A 17,668-nucleotide genomic window follows, 5' to 3' on the forward strand; every position below is an offset into this window, starting at 1 on the left:
GTCTCCGCTCCCCACTCCCGGGGAGAAATCCACTATCAACCGGGTTTTCTACGTTCACCCGAATAACGTTTACAACCACACAGTGTCGGTTTTCAACGCTCACCGAACAACGTTCACTCCTCACACTCGGTTTTCTAGTTCACCGAAAACTTCATAACACACTCGGTTTTCTAGCTCACCGAAAACCTTACACCACTCACAATGTAACAAATATAAATTTGTTCTCTATAATAGATGAGAACTCAATTAAGCACAACTCAATGTTACAATCTCTCACAATCCTAATATACTATGTATGCAAATACAATAAGCTCAAGTGGGTGTGTGTAACAATGAGTGAAATCAAAATCAAACTTAAACTCAAATATAAAATCTAGCTTAAGAACAATGATAATCAAACAAGTATATAAATGTAAAGCTAGAGTTTGAGTTTAGAAAACTTCTCAAGATCAAGATGGAGAGATGGAGATTTGAAGCCCAAACAATAAGATAATCTCCTCCACTTGTGAAAGCTAAAACTGCTTTAAACCAAACCCTTAAACAAGCTTAAAAACAAGCTTAAACCTCTTTTAAAAAACTCTTTAAAACATTCTCATGGCTTGTAGAATTGAATGCAATGGGGGTATATATAGCCTCCCAAGAATTCAGCCAAAAACCTGAGCAAAAGACAAAAAAACAGCCCCAAGGCAACGGTCAAAAAACTAGCCGTTGGAAGCTGAAAACAACATCGTCGGTCGACCGGAAAATTCGTCGGTCGACCGAAAATTTTCATCGGTCGACCGGACCGATCGACCGACAGACTCTCTGTCGCCCAGAGAACATATGAACTCAGGTTCGGTCGACCGGTGCGGTCCGTCGGTCGACCGAACCGGTCGACCGACAGCTCTCTGTCAGCCCAGTGAACTTTTGACCTCAGGTTCGGTTGACCGGTGCGGTCGACCGAAAACTGATATGAAAACTGTTTATCTGATTTTGAAATGCTGTTTAAAAATATCAAATAAATTCCAAAAAATGTAAAACTTTGGGGAATGATTGTAGACATGATAATAAACATGCTACAATGACTGGTTTCGAAAAAGGACTTCCCAAATAAAAAATATCATCATTTTACAAATATGTTCAAAAACATGAAAACCTGAAAATTGATATTTTGATATTTTGACTTAAACAACATTTTGAAACCTTATGAAATGATTGTATAGACTTGATAAAAGATATAATATGTTGTTATGAAGTCTATAACCTAGAAATACAATATTTTCATAAAATTACATATTCTATGCAATATATTCAAAACACTAAATATGATTTCATTAAATATAAGCTTGTTAAAGGTGAAATCATATATAGGTGTATAAACATGAAACAAAATAGTATTTTCCAATTCTATTCATTTGTTTCATATATAAACTCGAAAATTATTAAACCAAAAACATATATGTATATATATAACTGTATATATACAAAACCAAAACACGGCGGGTCCAAGCTAAGAGGCTCTTTAAGAGTTGATTCTACAAACGAAGGAGTTACAATGAGCATAATGAGATGTTAACCCAAAATTTGAAACAAAATTATGGGTAAAATGTACCAGCAATAGGCATAACATCAGCCGACGTACCAACGCCTTCAGTTGGTCTCGCTTTTGTTGCGACCGGACTAATCTGGGGAGTGACAGTGACTTCTATCATCATAGGGTCCATAGGAGTAGAAGGTTGAGGCTCAAGAACTGATGATTGCAAATCAACCTCAGTTCCTGCCCATGGCACGAGTTCGCTACCCTCTGGCCGATCAGACGTTCCAGTAATTATAGTAGTATCAGCTCCAGCAGTTGGTCCTATAATTCAGACACTTATATGATTAATCAAGTCAAAATATATACGTATATATATATGTGGAGTTCACAGAACCAAAGTCTTACTCTCAGAAGGACCGGCTTCCGTTGAACCAATTCCAACATCTGAGCCGATAGTTGCATCAGAGGCTTTCTCTAACAGAGAATCAAGGATTTGTTGATGGTCGTCCTCTGAGATATTAAAGTCGAAATTATTAAAATCATCGACTTTGGTGGCATGGGTAGCTTCTCCTTCAATAGGCTCGTGCATCGGGATGTCTAAAGAACATGAGGAACCATAAATAACATGTAAATTTAGACGAATCTGCCCAAGACAAAGATCGATTTTACCTTCATTGGTCGGGGCTGATTCGAGAGCTCCACTACTGGTACCTGCTTCTTTTAATTTGACTAAAAGGAGAGAAAGCGCACAGGTCATTAGAGGAGGCACACGGTCCGACTCATTCATTTCTCGGATTTCTCTTCCGAGAGGAGAAAGATCAGTACCTGTGTCCGCAGCTGATGGATCAACGTCAGGAGTGGGTGGAACATCAGCCGATCCTTCCTTCAGAGCATCATGCATTTGTTGGACGAAGCTTGTTTCCTCAATTTCCATACCTCCGGGAGAAGCAGCATCAGCTGGCAATTCTCCTTCCTCTCGACTCCCTGCAGAAGTTGAACATGAAATAAGTTTGAACGTCAAAAAGTGTAAAAGCTATAAAAACAAATCGTTACCTTGCTCATCAGAAGAAGCACTACGACCAGACGCCTCTTCTACAGCAGGAAGATGAACGCGCGGTTTAGAAACAGCTTTCTTCTGTTTCTTCAGAGGGCGTGCACCAGAACCTTCATGACGATGTTTGGTGCGTAACTCAGCTCGGGGAGAAACTTGAGTTTGAGCTTGAGTAGAAGTTCGAGATATTTGCCGACGAATGAGAGGCACCATATCCTCTTCATCCTCTTCGTCGCAACTAAGAACTTCTACCGTCATCCGGTTAGGATGTTCCATGACGACTCTTTCCTTACGTTTCTTTGGAGCAGCTTGTGGTTGGGTCGGAGCGACAGAAGGCCTTACAAGTCCTCTATCAAAGAATGAATCGGGAAGGCCAGATACTTCCTCAGAACTTGATTCATTCTCGTCTTCCCCTTCTGAAGTTTCGGTTGCTTCACTATCAAACTCCTCTTCACTATCAACTGGGAGAGCCGGTTCCTTTCCTTTCCTTGATGATTCAGCAGCCTCTTTTCCTCGAGGCGACATCACAGCTTCACGAGGCGGTTCTGTTGCTTGTCGTGGAGCTATTTCCTCCTCTGAGTCTGATATCCTCCTACGTCGAGTGGCAATATTGGTGGCTATCAGCCATTTGCAGAAGAGAAAGGTCATCCTTAGGGGCGGCGCCTCTAAAGGAAGATCAAATTCAACATTTGTGCAGCCAGCAATGCTCCAGAACCAAGCCCTCGCACCATCGATAAGTCCACCTCGAAAGCTAAGGTGGCGGTTTGGATTGCCGACATATATCTGATCATACCCGAATTGACGGGCGAATCGACATGGGAGATAGGGTTCAATGTGGCAAACATCCCTTACTCTGAAGAACAGATATCCAGGTCGAATATTCATCAACCATCTGAAGCACCCGACATCCAAGATAGTGCGATTCTGCCTTGGGTCTTCAGCATCTACTAAAGTAGTATTGTAGGTACCGGAGAATTGAGGGAAGCAGGGGAAGAATTCCCAACACTTGTGAATTTTAAACTGCCTCGTTATGTCGGGTTCTTGATGCCTGATCCATTTGCAATTCTCGAGATTCTGCAACAGAGGGATGCTAGAATTTGCCGTCTCAGGAGCTTCCATTAAATCTGGTCGATGAAGTACTAACCAGGTCATCAGATAAGTATAAGGTAGCTCCAGCTTCGGAACGGACAGACTGGCAGAGGGTTTCTTTTTCTCCTGAGTAAACACGGAGATTAATTGCCGTAATCCACTATGAATATCGGCCACCATAGCGGGAAGCAAAGATAATTTGCGACCTGTAACTAGCTGGACGGCCGGATACAACACTTCCATTGGCATCGCATCTGCGGACTGATGAGGAACTACACATCTCTTTAACCATAAGGCTAGAAAACCCGCCAGCAGAGCAGTAGGGCTAATCGGAACACCAGCTTGCCACAGATAAGAGCGGAACTTAGTGCCGTGCAAAAATCCATCTTCTGAGCGCGAAGTATAAGATTGCGCGTTGGTTTTCTCTAACAGACGGTTAATTTCATCCGTACTCAAAGGAGACAATCCGCACACATCTGCCGAACGGACATCCAGGTTCTTGAAGAGGTAGTCAGCGAATTGTTTTAAGCTGACCTGAGGAGATTTCTTTCTGGCTTTGGGCTCCATCTCGGCCATGGCTATATGATAATGGCAAGTCAATTCCCATAAAGTATCATGAGTCACAGTTGAGCTATCTTTCATCTTGTTCAGCTGATTGCTAGTTGGAAAGAACTCTTGATAGGGAACATCGCCCATAGGCAAACCAGACACCTGCATCATTTCATGCAGTGGTAATCCGAGTTCCCCGTTCTTGGTAAAGAATGTATTAGTGTCCGGGTTATAGATCTCGAACAAGCAGAGGAAATGACCTACACTACTCTGTAGGCCATGCATGGTGGCACGAATCGGGACATCTAACCCTAATTCTGCTAACTCTCGCCCAAAGCGGTTTAACACATATCGGGTCATCCTGGTCCACCACCATTTGTCCCCAGAATAATGGACCCATCCATAGCATCTAAAAGTCTCTTTGGGTAATCTTTTGCCCGCTGCCGCTAACCGGTTCTTCACGGTGTTGGCTTGCACTATCTTTTCATTCTGAGGTATATTATCTTGTCCCAAGATACCCGGATGAAGCCCCCGCACATGAGCTCTTTCACTGGAGCCTGGGTTGGCTTCCTTCCCAATAAAACCACAATGAATACGCTCGTGATTTTCAGTCAACTTCCAGAACATCTCACGTCCAACTGATAGATTCCTGAACATTAATAGTGAGTGATCCCGGGGGATAAAAGGCAGATATAAGAATGAGGACCCATTCTGGTGCAACCATTGCGCAGGCTGGCAGAAAGCAATCTTCGGATCTTTTACCGAGTCACCAAATAAGAAATCTGGCTTCCTTATGCATTGATTCGAGTCTTGCTCCGAGATCAAGGGCGCATCTGTGATTAATCGTCGTAGAACACGACAACTACCTCGCTGGATTAATTCTCTATCACTTCCACTATAATCAGATTTAAACTGGGGAGAGGATTCAATTAACGGGATCCCCTCGTAATAAGAGTGGGTCACGCTACTCCGGCCAGTAATCACATCAGCAGTAAATGTGGTAGAAGGAAATCGGACTGATAAAAGAGGCATACACATAAATTGTGTAAGTGTCATCCTAAAATTTTAGAGAAAAACGGTATATCTCATTCTATAAGATATAGTCGTTATCTCATAACAGGTGTGACGATTTTCTATCCACCATATGTATAAAGGAGGTATGCGGGCATTATAACGGCATACCAAAACCTTTCAATACATATGGGATGATGTAAAATCGCCCCTGTGTATTATGAAGTGTGTTTTGTCAAAGCAAAACAAACACTTTTAAGCGTCGATCCCCTCAAAGGAGGATACCGGCTCTTCTCGAAGGTACCTCAAAGGATACAAACGAGGATCTGCAAGCAAAAATAGGAACATACATATGGAATGGACGAAATACAATATTTAAATTCGTGAAAAGGTGAAAGAAATATACCTCCACGTGAGGGTGCAGCAGGGGCAGCCTCCTCAGGGCTCTGAACAGTCGGTCGGATTCCCTTCCCTCGAGCTCTACGTGGCGACATGATGAGTATGTGATCTACATTGAAATCCAAGAGGAAGGTTAAGATTTTGAACATGAAATCGACAAAAAATAGGACAAATACAACCGAAATGATGCATGCACAGTCACAGTTGAAGGAGAGTCAAAATTTTGGAGAAAAGGGGAAGAACAAACCTTTGAAATCTGAGTGAAATCTTCCCAAACAAGAGCACCTCCCAAGTCGGCAACAAAGAGGAGAAGAAATAGAAGAAAACTGGTCGAAAATCGCCCAAGAATCGCCCAAAAAATCGCCAAAATCCGACGTAAAAAACCCTAAAACCCTAAGTCCCGACTTATATAGCAGCCGGGCGAGACAGGAAACTCTGTCTCGCTGAGCGAGACAGACAACTCTGTCTCGCCGAGCGAGACAGAAAACACTGTCTCGCCCAGCGAGACAGAAAACTCTGTCTCGCCGAGCGAGACAGTAAACTTTTCTGTTTTGCACTATGGAACAGTGGAATACTCCAATGGGTACACGAGTCTAAACTGTATTCCCACCCTCAACAGGAAGTTTCTGGAGAATATTAATCTGAATATTCTTAAGGATAACCTGAGGAATTCTCAATGGATATACCAATTCAATGGTAAACGCTGAATTCACAAGAGCAAGTATCAACTTCAATTCAAGATCTCGACAACGGTCAAGCGATAAACGCGACGCCGGGAGAACGTTAGCTATTCTACGAAGAACTGGATAGACTAACAGCAGAAGAGGTTAAACATTGAAGCCATTTACAAGTCCTTTCATACGATCTATTCAGCCAAGCATTGAAGGGATCGTAAGTAAAATCTATCTTATCCAAAGTATCCCATGCTCCTCTATAAAAGAATGAGTCTGGAATACTTTGGAGGGGGTATCTGTAGGCGTCAAAAAATGCTAATAGATATCCCAAGCATAGAGAAGATCACTCAAAAATTCACAAGAAAGGATTTCATACTGTTTTGGAAAAATCAAAACAAGTATGAACTGTCTCGCCAGCGAGACAGTCTTTGCTGTCTCGCCAGCGAGACAGTGTTGAAATAGTCAAAACTACATTTGTAACTGCCCTACACGTGTCCATTAACTGCCAAGGGACGTGGGAAACATCATGGGCGAAAATCACGTGGATAACTGCCAAAATAACGGAGTTTGAAACGTGAGAGAACAGTTACAGCGAGAAACTGCCATTTTCCGAGACAGCATTTACTGTCTCGCTGAGCGAGACAGCAAATTTACTGTCTCGCGGGTCGAGACAGCAAACGCTGTCTCGCCCAGCGAGACAGTAAACACTGTCTCGCCGTACTGACTTCTTCGATTGTTAAGTTTTTGCAGTTACTGACCCTTGAGGCTATAAATACCCCCCTAGGGTCACTTCTGACGAGGATCGAGCATTTGTTAGAGCATTCCAGAGCAGAGAGAGCAGAGATTTGAGTTCTTTTCTTGCAACGCCTTGAAATTAAGCTTCGACTTGATTTTAAGAAGAACGACTATCTTACTTCGATAAGATATCGTTTCAATTTCTACTTCGATAACGAAGTTAGAATCATAAGCCCCCTCTTCACGATCTGTGAATCGGCGGTCCACGAACCAAAGCGTTCCCGGCACAGGCAAAGTCCCACGAAAACGAGAATTGATAGACGATTTTCGTGTTTGTTTCTCAAGAGTTGTAATTTTTGTTTTGTTGTGTAGAAAAAGTCTTATAAAAAGATTATTCTTTCGAATTTGTTGTAATCGAACAAAGTTATAATGAATTCCACAGCAGCGACTTTTGAACCAAACAAGCTGGCGACCACAGTGGGAGCCAGCGGTCTCGCTGCCGAGACCGCGGTGTCGCAACCGATCAAGATCATCATCAATGAAGAGATCGAATACGAATTCGATCAGGCGAAGTTTGAGGAGTATTTATCATCCTCATCCGCGAAATCTTCCTCGTCTCGCAAATATAGGAAGATTTCGAAAACTTTCAAGTCTGCAATTCCAACGGAGGCCGCAGACAAAGATTCTGGCTCGATCGTTGTTAAGGAATCTCCTTGCAACGTCCCTGCTCAAAACGACTCTACACCAGTTACGGAGTCGTTGATCAATAGCTCACCGGTGCTGACGAAAAGAGCTCGTCAGAGACAGCGTCAGCGCCGTGCTCGACAATTGGCTAAGGCCATGCAACAAACCGACGGGGTCCATTACTATGCGGACCTAGAGTCGAGGAAACAGAAAGCGGTTCAATTGCCCCAACGGCAAAATAATTGTATTTCTGCAAAACTTACGACGGAGGAGTGGACTCTCGTCAAAAGGGCCCGTTCAACCCTCAAGGAACGGATACAGAGGCGTAAGGCGAAGGCTGCCCAAACTCGCGCTCTTCGTCAACAAGCGCAAGGAACCAAGAAAGAGACAGTGTCTGAAAAGTCACCGAAGAATCGTAAAGTCTGGATGCCAAAGACGCCGCAAGCATCTGTTCCGGGCCCATCTACTGCGTCGTCGGTGAAACCCTGGGTTAGCCCAGATTTGTCTAAGTTTAAAGTGACAATGGCAGATCGCCTCGGTCCTTCGGTTGACGATCGAGGCAAAGCCCCAGTTAAACAACCATCAGATGCTGCAAATAAACCCATAGTGGTTTCATATGCAGGGGGTCGTAAACACCCACCTGTCAGAACCTCACAAGTCCAGAACGAGAGAATACCAGTTCACTCTCGTTTAGGACCTATGAAAACTCCACTCCCGCAAGGGGGTGGATTCAAAAATTCAACTTTGGATCGCTCAGAGGCGACGACCAGTCGTCCTATGTATGTTAACAAAGTTCAGAGGCAAAGGATAGGTTGCTCGAATCACAATAATGACGAGCTGTACTATCAGAAGAAGAATTTAAGAAAGAGGATTGTCCGAGAGAATGAGTCCCATTGCGCTTGCGAGAGACTCATCAAAGCAGTGCTGACAGAATGCGGATGCTCTAAGAATAATTCAACAAGAGTCTCCGTATTTCAAAGATTGTCCAATGAAGCGTCAAAACCCAAAATGAGACGTTTCAACAAGAAAAAATCTGTAATCCAACGAGATGAATTCCCTGAGGTCACTATCAACATGACCAACAAAGGAAAGAAACAGTTAGTTAACCCCGACCCTGATTTCTCTCCGGGAGGGAGAGTTGAGCAGGGTCTTTCTCAAAGGATGGCGCGATTACAAAGAAGAGCCAACCTACGACGAGATTACAAGAGAATGCACGAGGGGTTATCTTCGGACGAAGAATTATCAGACACTTGTTCTGCTGTCGCTTCTGACGACACCACATCCAGTGTTGGACAAGCCAGAGAATCATTTGCAATTACGCCAGATCAATTGGCTCACATGCTGCAGGAAGCGTTGGCTAAACAACGCGAAGAAATTAGAGCTGAGTTCAAAACCGAAATGGAGTTGACTATGCAGCAGATGCGGGATTTGCAGGTTCAGCAACACCAACCGGAATCAAGCCAAAGAGCAGAATCCAGTCGGCGTAATGAAGAGGATGAGACGATATTTGAAGATCCTCCTCCAGATAAAGACAACTCCGGAAGCGATCCGACCAAGTCAGCCACTCAACCTCCACAGATCTATTTGAAGAAAAGCGAGGAAGAGGACAAGAAGATGCACGATCTTGAGAGCAAAGTCAACGCTTTGATGACGGCTCAAGAAGTGAAGAAAACGGGCATCCCATACCCGTACCCGAGGGAGTGGGACCTGATTCCTTATCCCCAGAAATTTAATTTGATTAACTTTACTCCTTTTGATGGCAGGGGTTCACCAACTCAGCACTTGATCTATTTCAAGTCGCATCTCGGCGCAATATCTGGGAACGAAGCCCTGATGGTCCGGTCATTCGTAGGAACCCTTCGCGGGCCTGCCTTCGATTGGTACCGACGCCTTAAGCCTGGGAGTATCACTAGCTGGGCAGACATGGAAGAGTTATTCCTCACCAATTTCTTCGACGACGACACGGAAGTCTCGATCGGCACGTTGTTGGATGAGAAGCAGAAGGATGGGGAATCGGTTGATGTCTTTGTCAAACGATTCCGGGACAAAGCGGTGAACTGCAGAGATCCACTCACTGAGGAATTTATTCTGCAAACATGTCATAATAATCTGTCCTTGGATGTATTAGAAGTGGTGGGGGTTGTTCCCTCTAAAACTTGGAAAGAGATGAAAGTAAGAGGTGAACAAGCTGAACGCTTCCTCAAGAGAAAGAATTTGGAGCGAGGTTTGCCACCAGCTAATAATCAGAATCAAAATCAAAAGCAGAACTTTAACCCTCGAGGCAGAGGAAGAGGGTCTGTAGCCGCTGTGGACGCACATCAGACGTCACAACAGCCACCGCAACAACCGCAACAATCATCCTTCCAGTTGGCGCCAAACCAGAATCAACAGCCTTCGAAGCAGTTTAAGAATTCTGAGCCCAGATTCCCAAAGGAATACTCTTTCAAAGATGATGAAGTTCCGGTCATCTTCAAATACTTGTTAGAGAACAACAAGATCAAGCTTCCACCGGTCACAAACCAAGAAGAAGCAACGAAGATCAATGACCCAAAGTATTGTGCATATCACAGAAGGGTCCACCATCCTACTAAGACATGTTATGTTTTAAAGGATAAAATTCAAACATTGATTGATGTTGGTATTGTGACACCGAAGCCAAAGGAGAAGAAGGTAGGCGCAAACGCGGTCTCTATTAGCTTCGGATCGGTTCCTTTGTCCTGGTTTCAAGCCGAGCCAGTATCAAAGGTCAAGATGCAAACCATCAACGATGACCCTCATGGACAGCGCCAGAAGGGGCTCGTATCTCACACAGCCCCCAACGGCGAAATCCTTTGGGTTCATCCGGATTTGCTTGAAGATGAACAGTGGACGACACCCACATCAAAGAAGAAGTCAAAAGGCAAGGGAAAGGAGAAGTCCTGCTATGGAGCCTCGGCGATTCCCGAGAAGAACGATGAGGATATAGCAGCTTTATCACTTTCTGATGGAGAACAGGAAGTTTTTGCTACAAGAAGTGGAAACGAGTACCATTATAGGTATCCGGAAACCTCAGATCCAAATGCCAAAACTCTTACGGAGCTGGGGGTAGCCATAACTCCACCAGTAGCAGCTGAAAAACCTCAGAAAGTTGTTAAGCAAAAAGAAAAAGAACCTCAACACAGAGAGGTTCAAATTCCGAAGCAGTCTCGTTTTAGTCGACCGATTGGACGAGACAAACCGGAAAGCTCGAACGCACCATATCGTTTCGACGTTATGGCTCAGCTGGCTAATATCCCAGCAAGAATCACATTGTACGAGTTGCTGCGCCTCTCAAAAGAAACCAGAGAAGCTTTACAAGAAGCTTTGGCTGATTCTGAAGTATTCTTAACTCAGGTCAAGCCAGCTCCTGAAGAGCCAGAATCGTCAGTGCAGCATTGCAATCTGGCAGCCACCAAATTTCCTTGCATTGCTTTCACAAAAGAAGACATGCAAGTCAGGAATTCAAAGCATGATAGACCGTTATATTTTACTGGATATATCGGTTCGAGCATGGTTAACCGGATCCAAGTCGATCCGGGTTCCGCTGTTAGTATCATGCCACTTCGTTTGATGTACCACCTCGGAATTCCCGCCAGCAAGTTAGCCTCCACTGGAACGGTTATCTATGGTTTCAACACAAGCGGGTCACGACCGTTGGGAAAAATCCGGGTGAAGTGTCAACTCGGAGATCTGAAGTCTGAAGTCACCTGCTATGTGATCGATGCGGAGACTTCTTATAATTTACTGTTGGGTCGTCCATGGATCCACGGTAATCTTATAGTTCCCTCCACCCTCCATCAGTGTTTGAAGTATGTCGACACTAATGAGGAGGTCAAGACGGTGGTCGCGGATAAACAACCATTCAAGGGGTTAGAAAATTACTTTACTGACTCCCTTCTTTATGGTGCTGAGTCCGATACTGAACCATCGGCCCATGGCACGGACAGCGAAGAAGAAGCTGATACCGAAGCCGGGCTCGATTATAGTGAAGGTCTTGTACTAAATGACATTGAACCTCTTGTAATCGATCTTGACGGTGATGAATCGTCGGACGAAAGTTGTAACTGGCAGCTTGCCGATGAAATAATAAATCATGATTTAGAGTACTCGCATTGTCTTGATGATGTAATGCAGAAATTGTACGACGACCCTAGTCTACATATGCCACTTCGTTCGTCCTGTACAACGATGAAACACCTCCAAGATTCAGGCGGAACAACTGTGATCTTACCCGCAAAGACAGGGGGTGAAAAAGAGATAGTCTTTGGAAAAGGAGAATCATTCCCTACTCCAGATCATTTATTGGACAGTAATTCGGACAAAGAAAAACCCGGGCGACATTTCTCTCGGTATAGTTCACAAGCGAATGGTTATATGACAAAACAGGGTTATGACCTCTCGCTTGGTGAAGGCCTTTATTTTGGTCAAGGTATTAGGGTTCCACCCCGTCCTGCCTATGTACCAAAAGGAAAACCAGATAATTATTACAGTCGTAATAGGGGTCTGGGTTATGCTTCATCATCCGATGACGATTATGGCCAACAGATCATTAACCAATTAATAGACAGGAGTGGACATTCATCCGACACATCGAATTGGGATTCTGATGTGAGCATTGGAGAAAATTTCAAAAGTCTTATGTCAAATATGGCAACAGTCGATCCTTCTACAACAGAAGAAGACGATCAGTTGCCCACTTGGGAGGATCCTTGGACACATTACATGAATATCCAATACGGTGATCGATTTGAACAAAGAGAACCTCCTACTGAGGACAAAGTAGATCAAGTTAATATGGGTGACGAAAGTAATCCGAAACCTATATTTATTAGTGGTGATCTTCCACCGGACGAGAAAGAGGAACTAATCGCCCTCGTTCGAGAGTATATCGACGTTTTCGCTTGGAATGCATAGCCTTAACATTAAACCGGATGTTAAACCTGTCAAACAACAACAAAGACGGTTTCGTCCGCAAATTATGGAGGCAATAGAAGCTGAAGTCAAGAAGCTAATTGATTCGGGTTTTGTCAGAGAGGAACAACACCCTGAATGGTTGGCCAATATCGTTCCGGTCCTTAAAAAGAACGGGAAAATCAGAATCTATATTGATTTCAGAGATCTGAATACAGCTTGCCCCAAAGACGACTTTCCTCTACCAATTACGGACGTCATCATTGACAATACATGCGGGTTCGAAAGAATGTCATTCATGGATGGATTTTCTGGGTATAATCAAATCAAGATGCACCCGGATGATGAAAAGCATACGGCATTCAGAACACCCTTGGGTGTGTTTTGTTACACTGTTATGCCATTTGGTTTGAAGAATGCCGGTGCTACATACCAACGAGCAATGACAAAGATCTTTCAAGAGCACCTTCGAAAGACTGTCGAATGTTACGTTGATGACCTGGTCGTTAAAAGTCGCGATAAAAACGACCACATCAATGATTTGAAAACGATGTTCGAGCTTATGAGAACTCATCAACTGAAAATGAACCCGACTAAATCCTTCCTTGGAATGTCGAGCGGTAAATTTCTTGGATTCGTCGTCACCACAAAAGGTATTCATATTGATCCTGATAAAGTGAAGGCGATAAACGAACTGCAGCCTCCAAGAAATCTTAAAGAACACTGACCCTTGAGGCTATAAATACCCCCCTAGGGTCACTTCTGACGAGGATCGAGCATTTGTTAGAGCATTCCAGAGCAGAGAGAGCAGAGATTTGAGTTCTTTTCTTGCAACGCCTTGAAATTAAGCTTCGACTTGATTTTAAGAAGAACGACTATCTTACTTCGATAAGATATCGTTTCAATTTCTACTTCGATAACGAAGTTAGAATCATAAGCCCCCTCTTCACGATCTGTGAATCGGCGGTCCACGAACCAAAGCGTTCCCGGCACAGGCAAAGTCCCACGAAAACGAGAATTGATAGACGATTTTCGTGTTTGTTTCTCAAGAGTTGTAATTTTTGTTTTGTTGTGTAGAAAAAGTCTTATAAAAAGATTATTCTTTCGAATTTGTTGTAATCGAACAAAGTTATAATGAATTCCACAGCAGCGACTTTTGAACCAAACAAGCTGGCGACCACAGTGGGAGCCAGCGGTCTCGCTGCCGAGACCGCGGTGTCGCAACCGATCAAGATCATCATCAATGAAGAGATCGAATACGAATTCGATCAGGCGAAGTTTGAGGAGTATTTATCATCCTCATCCGCGAAATCTTCCTCGTCTCGCAAATATAGGAAGATTTCGAAAACTTTCAAGTCTGCAATTCCAACGGAGGCCGCAGACAAAGATTCTGGCTCGATCGTTGTTAAGGAATCTCCTTGCAACGTCCCTGCTCAAAACGACTCTACACCAGTTACGGAGTCGTTGATCAATAGCTCACCGGTGCTGACGAAAAGAGCTCGTCAGAGACAGCGTCAGCGCCGTGCTCGACAATTGGCTAAGGCCATGCAACAAACCGACGGGGTCCATTACTATGCGGACCTAGAGTCGAGGAAACAGAAAGCGGTTCAATTGCCCCAACGGCAAAATAATTGTATTTCTGCAAAACTTACGACGGAGGAGTGGACTCTCGTCAAAAGGGCCCGTTCAACCCTCAAGGAACGGATACAGAGGCGTAAGGCGAAGGCTGCCCAAACTCGCGCTCTTCGTCAACAAGCGCAAGGAACCAAGAAAGAGACAGTGTCTGAAAAGTCACCGAAGAATCGTAAAGTCTGGATGCCAAAGACGCCGCAAGCATCTGTTCCGGGCCCATCTACTGCGTCGTCGGTGAAACCCTGGGTTAGCCCAGATTTGTCTAAGTTTAAAGTGACAATGGCAGATCGCCTCGGTCCTTCGGTTGACGATCGAGGCAAAGCCCCAGTTAAACAACCATCAGATGCTGCAAATAAACCCATAGTGGTTTCATATGCAGGGGGTCGTAAACACCCACCTGTCAGAACCTCACAAGTCCAGAACGAGAGAATACCAGTTCACTCTCGTTTAGGACCTATGAAAACTCCACTCCCGCAAGGGGGTGGATTCAAAAATTCAACTTTGGATCGCTCAGAGGCGACGACCAGTCGTCCTATGTATGTTAACAAAGTTCAGAGGCAAAGGATAGGTTGCTCGAATCACAATAATGACGAGCTGTACTATCAGAAGAAGAATTTAAGAAAGAGGATTGTCCGAGAGAATGAGTCCCATTGCGCTTGCGAGAGACTCATCAAAGCAGTGCTGACAGAATGCGGATGCTCTAAGAATAATTCAACAAGAGTCTCCGTATTTCAAAGATTGTCCAATGAAGCGTCAAAACCCAAAATGAGACGTTTCAACAAGAAAAAATCTGTAATCCAACGAGATGAATTCCCTGAGGTCACTATCAACATGACCAACAAAGGAAAGAAACAGTTAGTTAACCCCGACCCTGATTTCTCTCCGGGAGGGAGAGTTGAGCAGGGTCTTTCTCAAAGGATGGCGCGATTACAAAGAAGAGCCAACCTACGACGAGATTACAAGAGAATGCACGAGGGGTTATCTTCGGACGAAGAATTATCAGACACTTGTTCTGCTGTCGCTTCTGACGACACCACATCCAGTGTTGGACAAGCCAGAGAATCATTTGCAATTACGCCAGATCAATTGGCTCACATGCTGCAGGAAGCGTTGGCTAAACAACGCGAAGAAATTAGAGCTGAGTTCAAAACCGAAATGGAGTTGACTATGCAGCAGATGCGGGATTTGCAGGTTCAGCAACACCAACCGGAATCAAGCCAAAGAGCAGAATCCAGTCGGCGTAATGAAGAGGATGAGACGATATTTGAAGATCCTCCTCCAGATAAAGACAACTCCGGAAGCGATCCGACCAAGTCAGCCACTCAACCTCCACAGATCTATTTGAAGAAAAGCGAGGAAGAGGACAAGAAGATGCACGATCTTGAGAGCAAAGTCAACGCTTTGATGACGGCTCAAGAAGTGAAGAAAACGGGCATCCCATACCCGTACCCGAGGGAGTGGGACCTGATTCCTTATCCCCAGAAATTTAATTTGATTAACTTTACTCCTTTTGATGGCAGGGGTTCACCAACTCAGCACTTGATCTATTTCAAGTCGCATCTCGGCGCAATATCTGGGAACGAAGCCCTGATGGTCCGGTCATTCGTAGGAACCCTTCGCGGGCCTGCCTTCGATTGGTACCGACGCCTTAAGCCTGGGAGTATCACTAGCTGGGCAGACATGGAAGAGTTATTCCTCACCAATTTCTTCGACGACGACACGGAAGTCTCGATCGGCACGTTGTTGGATGAGAAGCAGAAGGATGGGGAATCGGTTGATGTCTTTGTCAAACGATTCCGGGACAAAGCGGTGAACTGCAGAGATCCACTCACTGAGGAATTTATTCTGCAAACATGTCATAATAATCTGTCCTTGGATGTATTAGAAGTGGTGGGGGTTGTTCCCTCTAAAACTTGGAAAGAGATGAAAGTAAGAGGTGAACAAGCTGAACGCTTCCTCAAGAGAAAGAATTTGGAGCGAGGTTTGCCACCAGCTAATAATCAGAATCAAAATCAAAAGCAGAACTTTAACCCTCGAGGCAGAGGAAGAGGGTCTGTAGCCGCTGTGGACGCACATCAGACGTCACAACAGCCACCGCAACAACCGCAACAATCATCCTTCCAGTTGGCGCCAAACCAGAATCAACAGCCTTCGAAGCAGTTTAAGAATTCTGAGCCCAGATTCCCAAAGGAATACTCTTTCAAAGATGATGAAGTTCCGGTCATCTTCAAATACTTGTTAGAGAACAACAAGATCAAGCTTCCACCGGTCACAAACCAAGAAGAAGCAACGAAGATCAATGACCCAAAGTATTGTGCATATCACAGAAGGGTCCACCATCCTACTAAGACATGTTATGTTTTAAAGGATAAAATTCAAACATTGATTGATGTTGGTATTGTGACACCGAAGCCAAAGGAGAAGAAGGTAGGCGCAAACGCGGTCTCTATTAGCTTCGGATCGGTTCCTTTGTCCTGGTTTCAAGCCGAGCCAGTATCAAAGGTCAAGATGCAAACCATCAACGATGACCCTCATGGACAGCGCCAGAAGGGGCTCGTATCTCACACAGCCCCCAACGGCGAAATCCTTTGGGTTCATCCGGATTTGCTTGAAGATGAACAGTGGACGACACCCACATCAAAGAAGAAGTCAAAAGGCAAGGGAAAGGAGAAGTCCTGCTATGGAGCCTCGGCGATTCCCGAGAAGAACGATGAGGATATAGCAGCTTTATCACTTTCTGATGGAGAACAGGAAGTTTTTGCTACAAGAAGTGGAAACGAGTACCATTATAGGTATCCGGAAACCTCAGATCCAAATGCCAAAACTCTTACGGAGCTGGGGGTAGCCATAACTCCACCAGTAGCAGCTGAAAAACCTCAGAAAGTTGTTAAGCAAAAAGAAAAAGAACCTCAACACAGAGAGGTTCAAATTCCGAAGCAGTCTCGTTTTAGTCGACCGATTGGACGAGACAAACCGGAAAGCTCGAACGCACCATATCGTTTCGACGTTATGGCTCAGCTGGCTAATATCCCAGCAAGAATCACATTGTACGAGTTGCTGCGCCTCTCAAAAGAAACCAGAGAAGCTTTACAAGAAGCTTTGGCTGATTCTGAAGTATTCTTAACTCAGGTCAAGCCAGCTCCTGAAGAGCCAGAATCGTCAGTGCAGCATTGCAATCTGGCAGCCACCAAATTTCCTTGCATTGCTTTCACAAAAGAAGACATGCAAGTCAGGAATTCAAAGCATGATAGACCGTTATATTTTACTGGATATATCGGTTCGAGCATGGTTAACCGGATCCAAGTCGATCCGGGTTCCGCTGTTAGTATCATGCCACTTCGTTTGATGTACCACCTCGGAATTCCCGCCAGCAAGTTAGCCTCCACTGGAACGGTTATC

The 17,668-nt window shown here is 44.5% G+C and overlaps 1 protein-coding gene across 1 annotated transcript; it reads right to left on the minus strand.

The window, feature by feature from the left end:
- On the minus strand, positions 1,494 to 2,518 carry LOC109845447. Its single transcript, XM_020414697.1, has 2 exons — positions 2,186 to 2,518; positions 1,494 to 2,113 (listed from the first exon to the last, which is right to left on the minus strand). The coding sequence occupies exons 1-2, from the start codon at positions 2,448 to 2,450 to the stop codon at positions 1,902 to 1,904; spliced, it is 477 nt and encodes a 158-aa protein (XP_020270286.1). The 5' UTR covers positions 2,451 to 2,518; the 3' UTR covers positions 1,494 to 1,901.

This window comes from Asparagus officinalis, chromosome 6, assembly GCF_001876935.1.
Source record: "Asparagus officinalis chromosome 6, Aspof.V1, whole genome shotgun sequence".
Classification (NCBI taxonomy): domain Eukaryota; kingdom Viridiplantae; phylum Streptophyta; class Magnoliopsida; order Asparagales; family Asparagaceae; genus Asparagus; species Asparagus officinalis.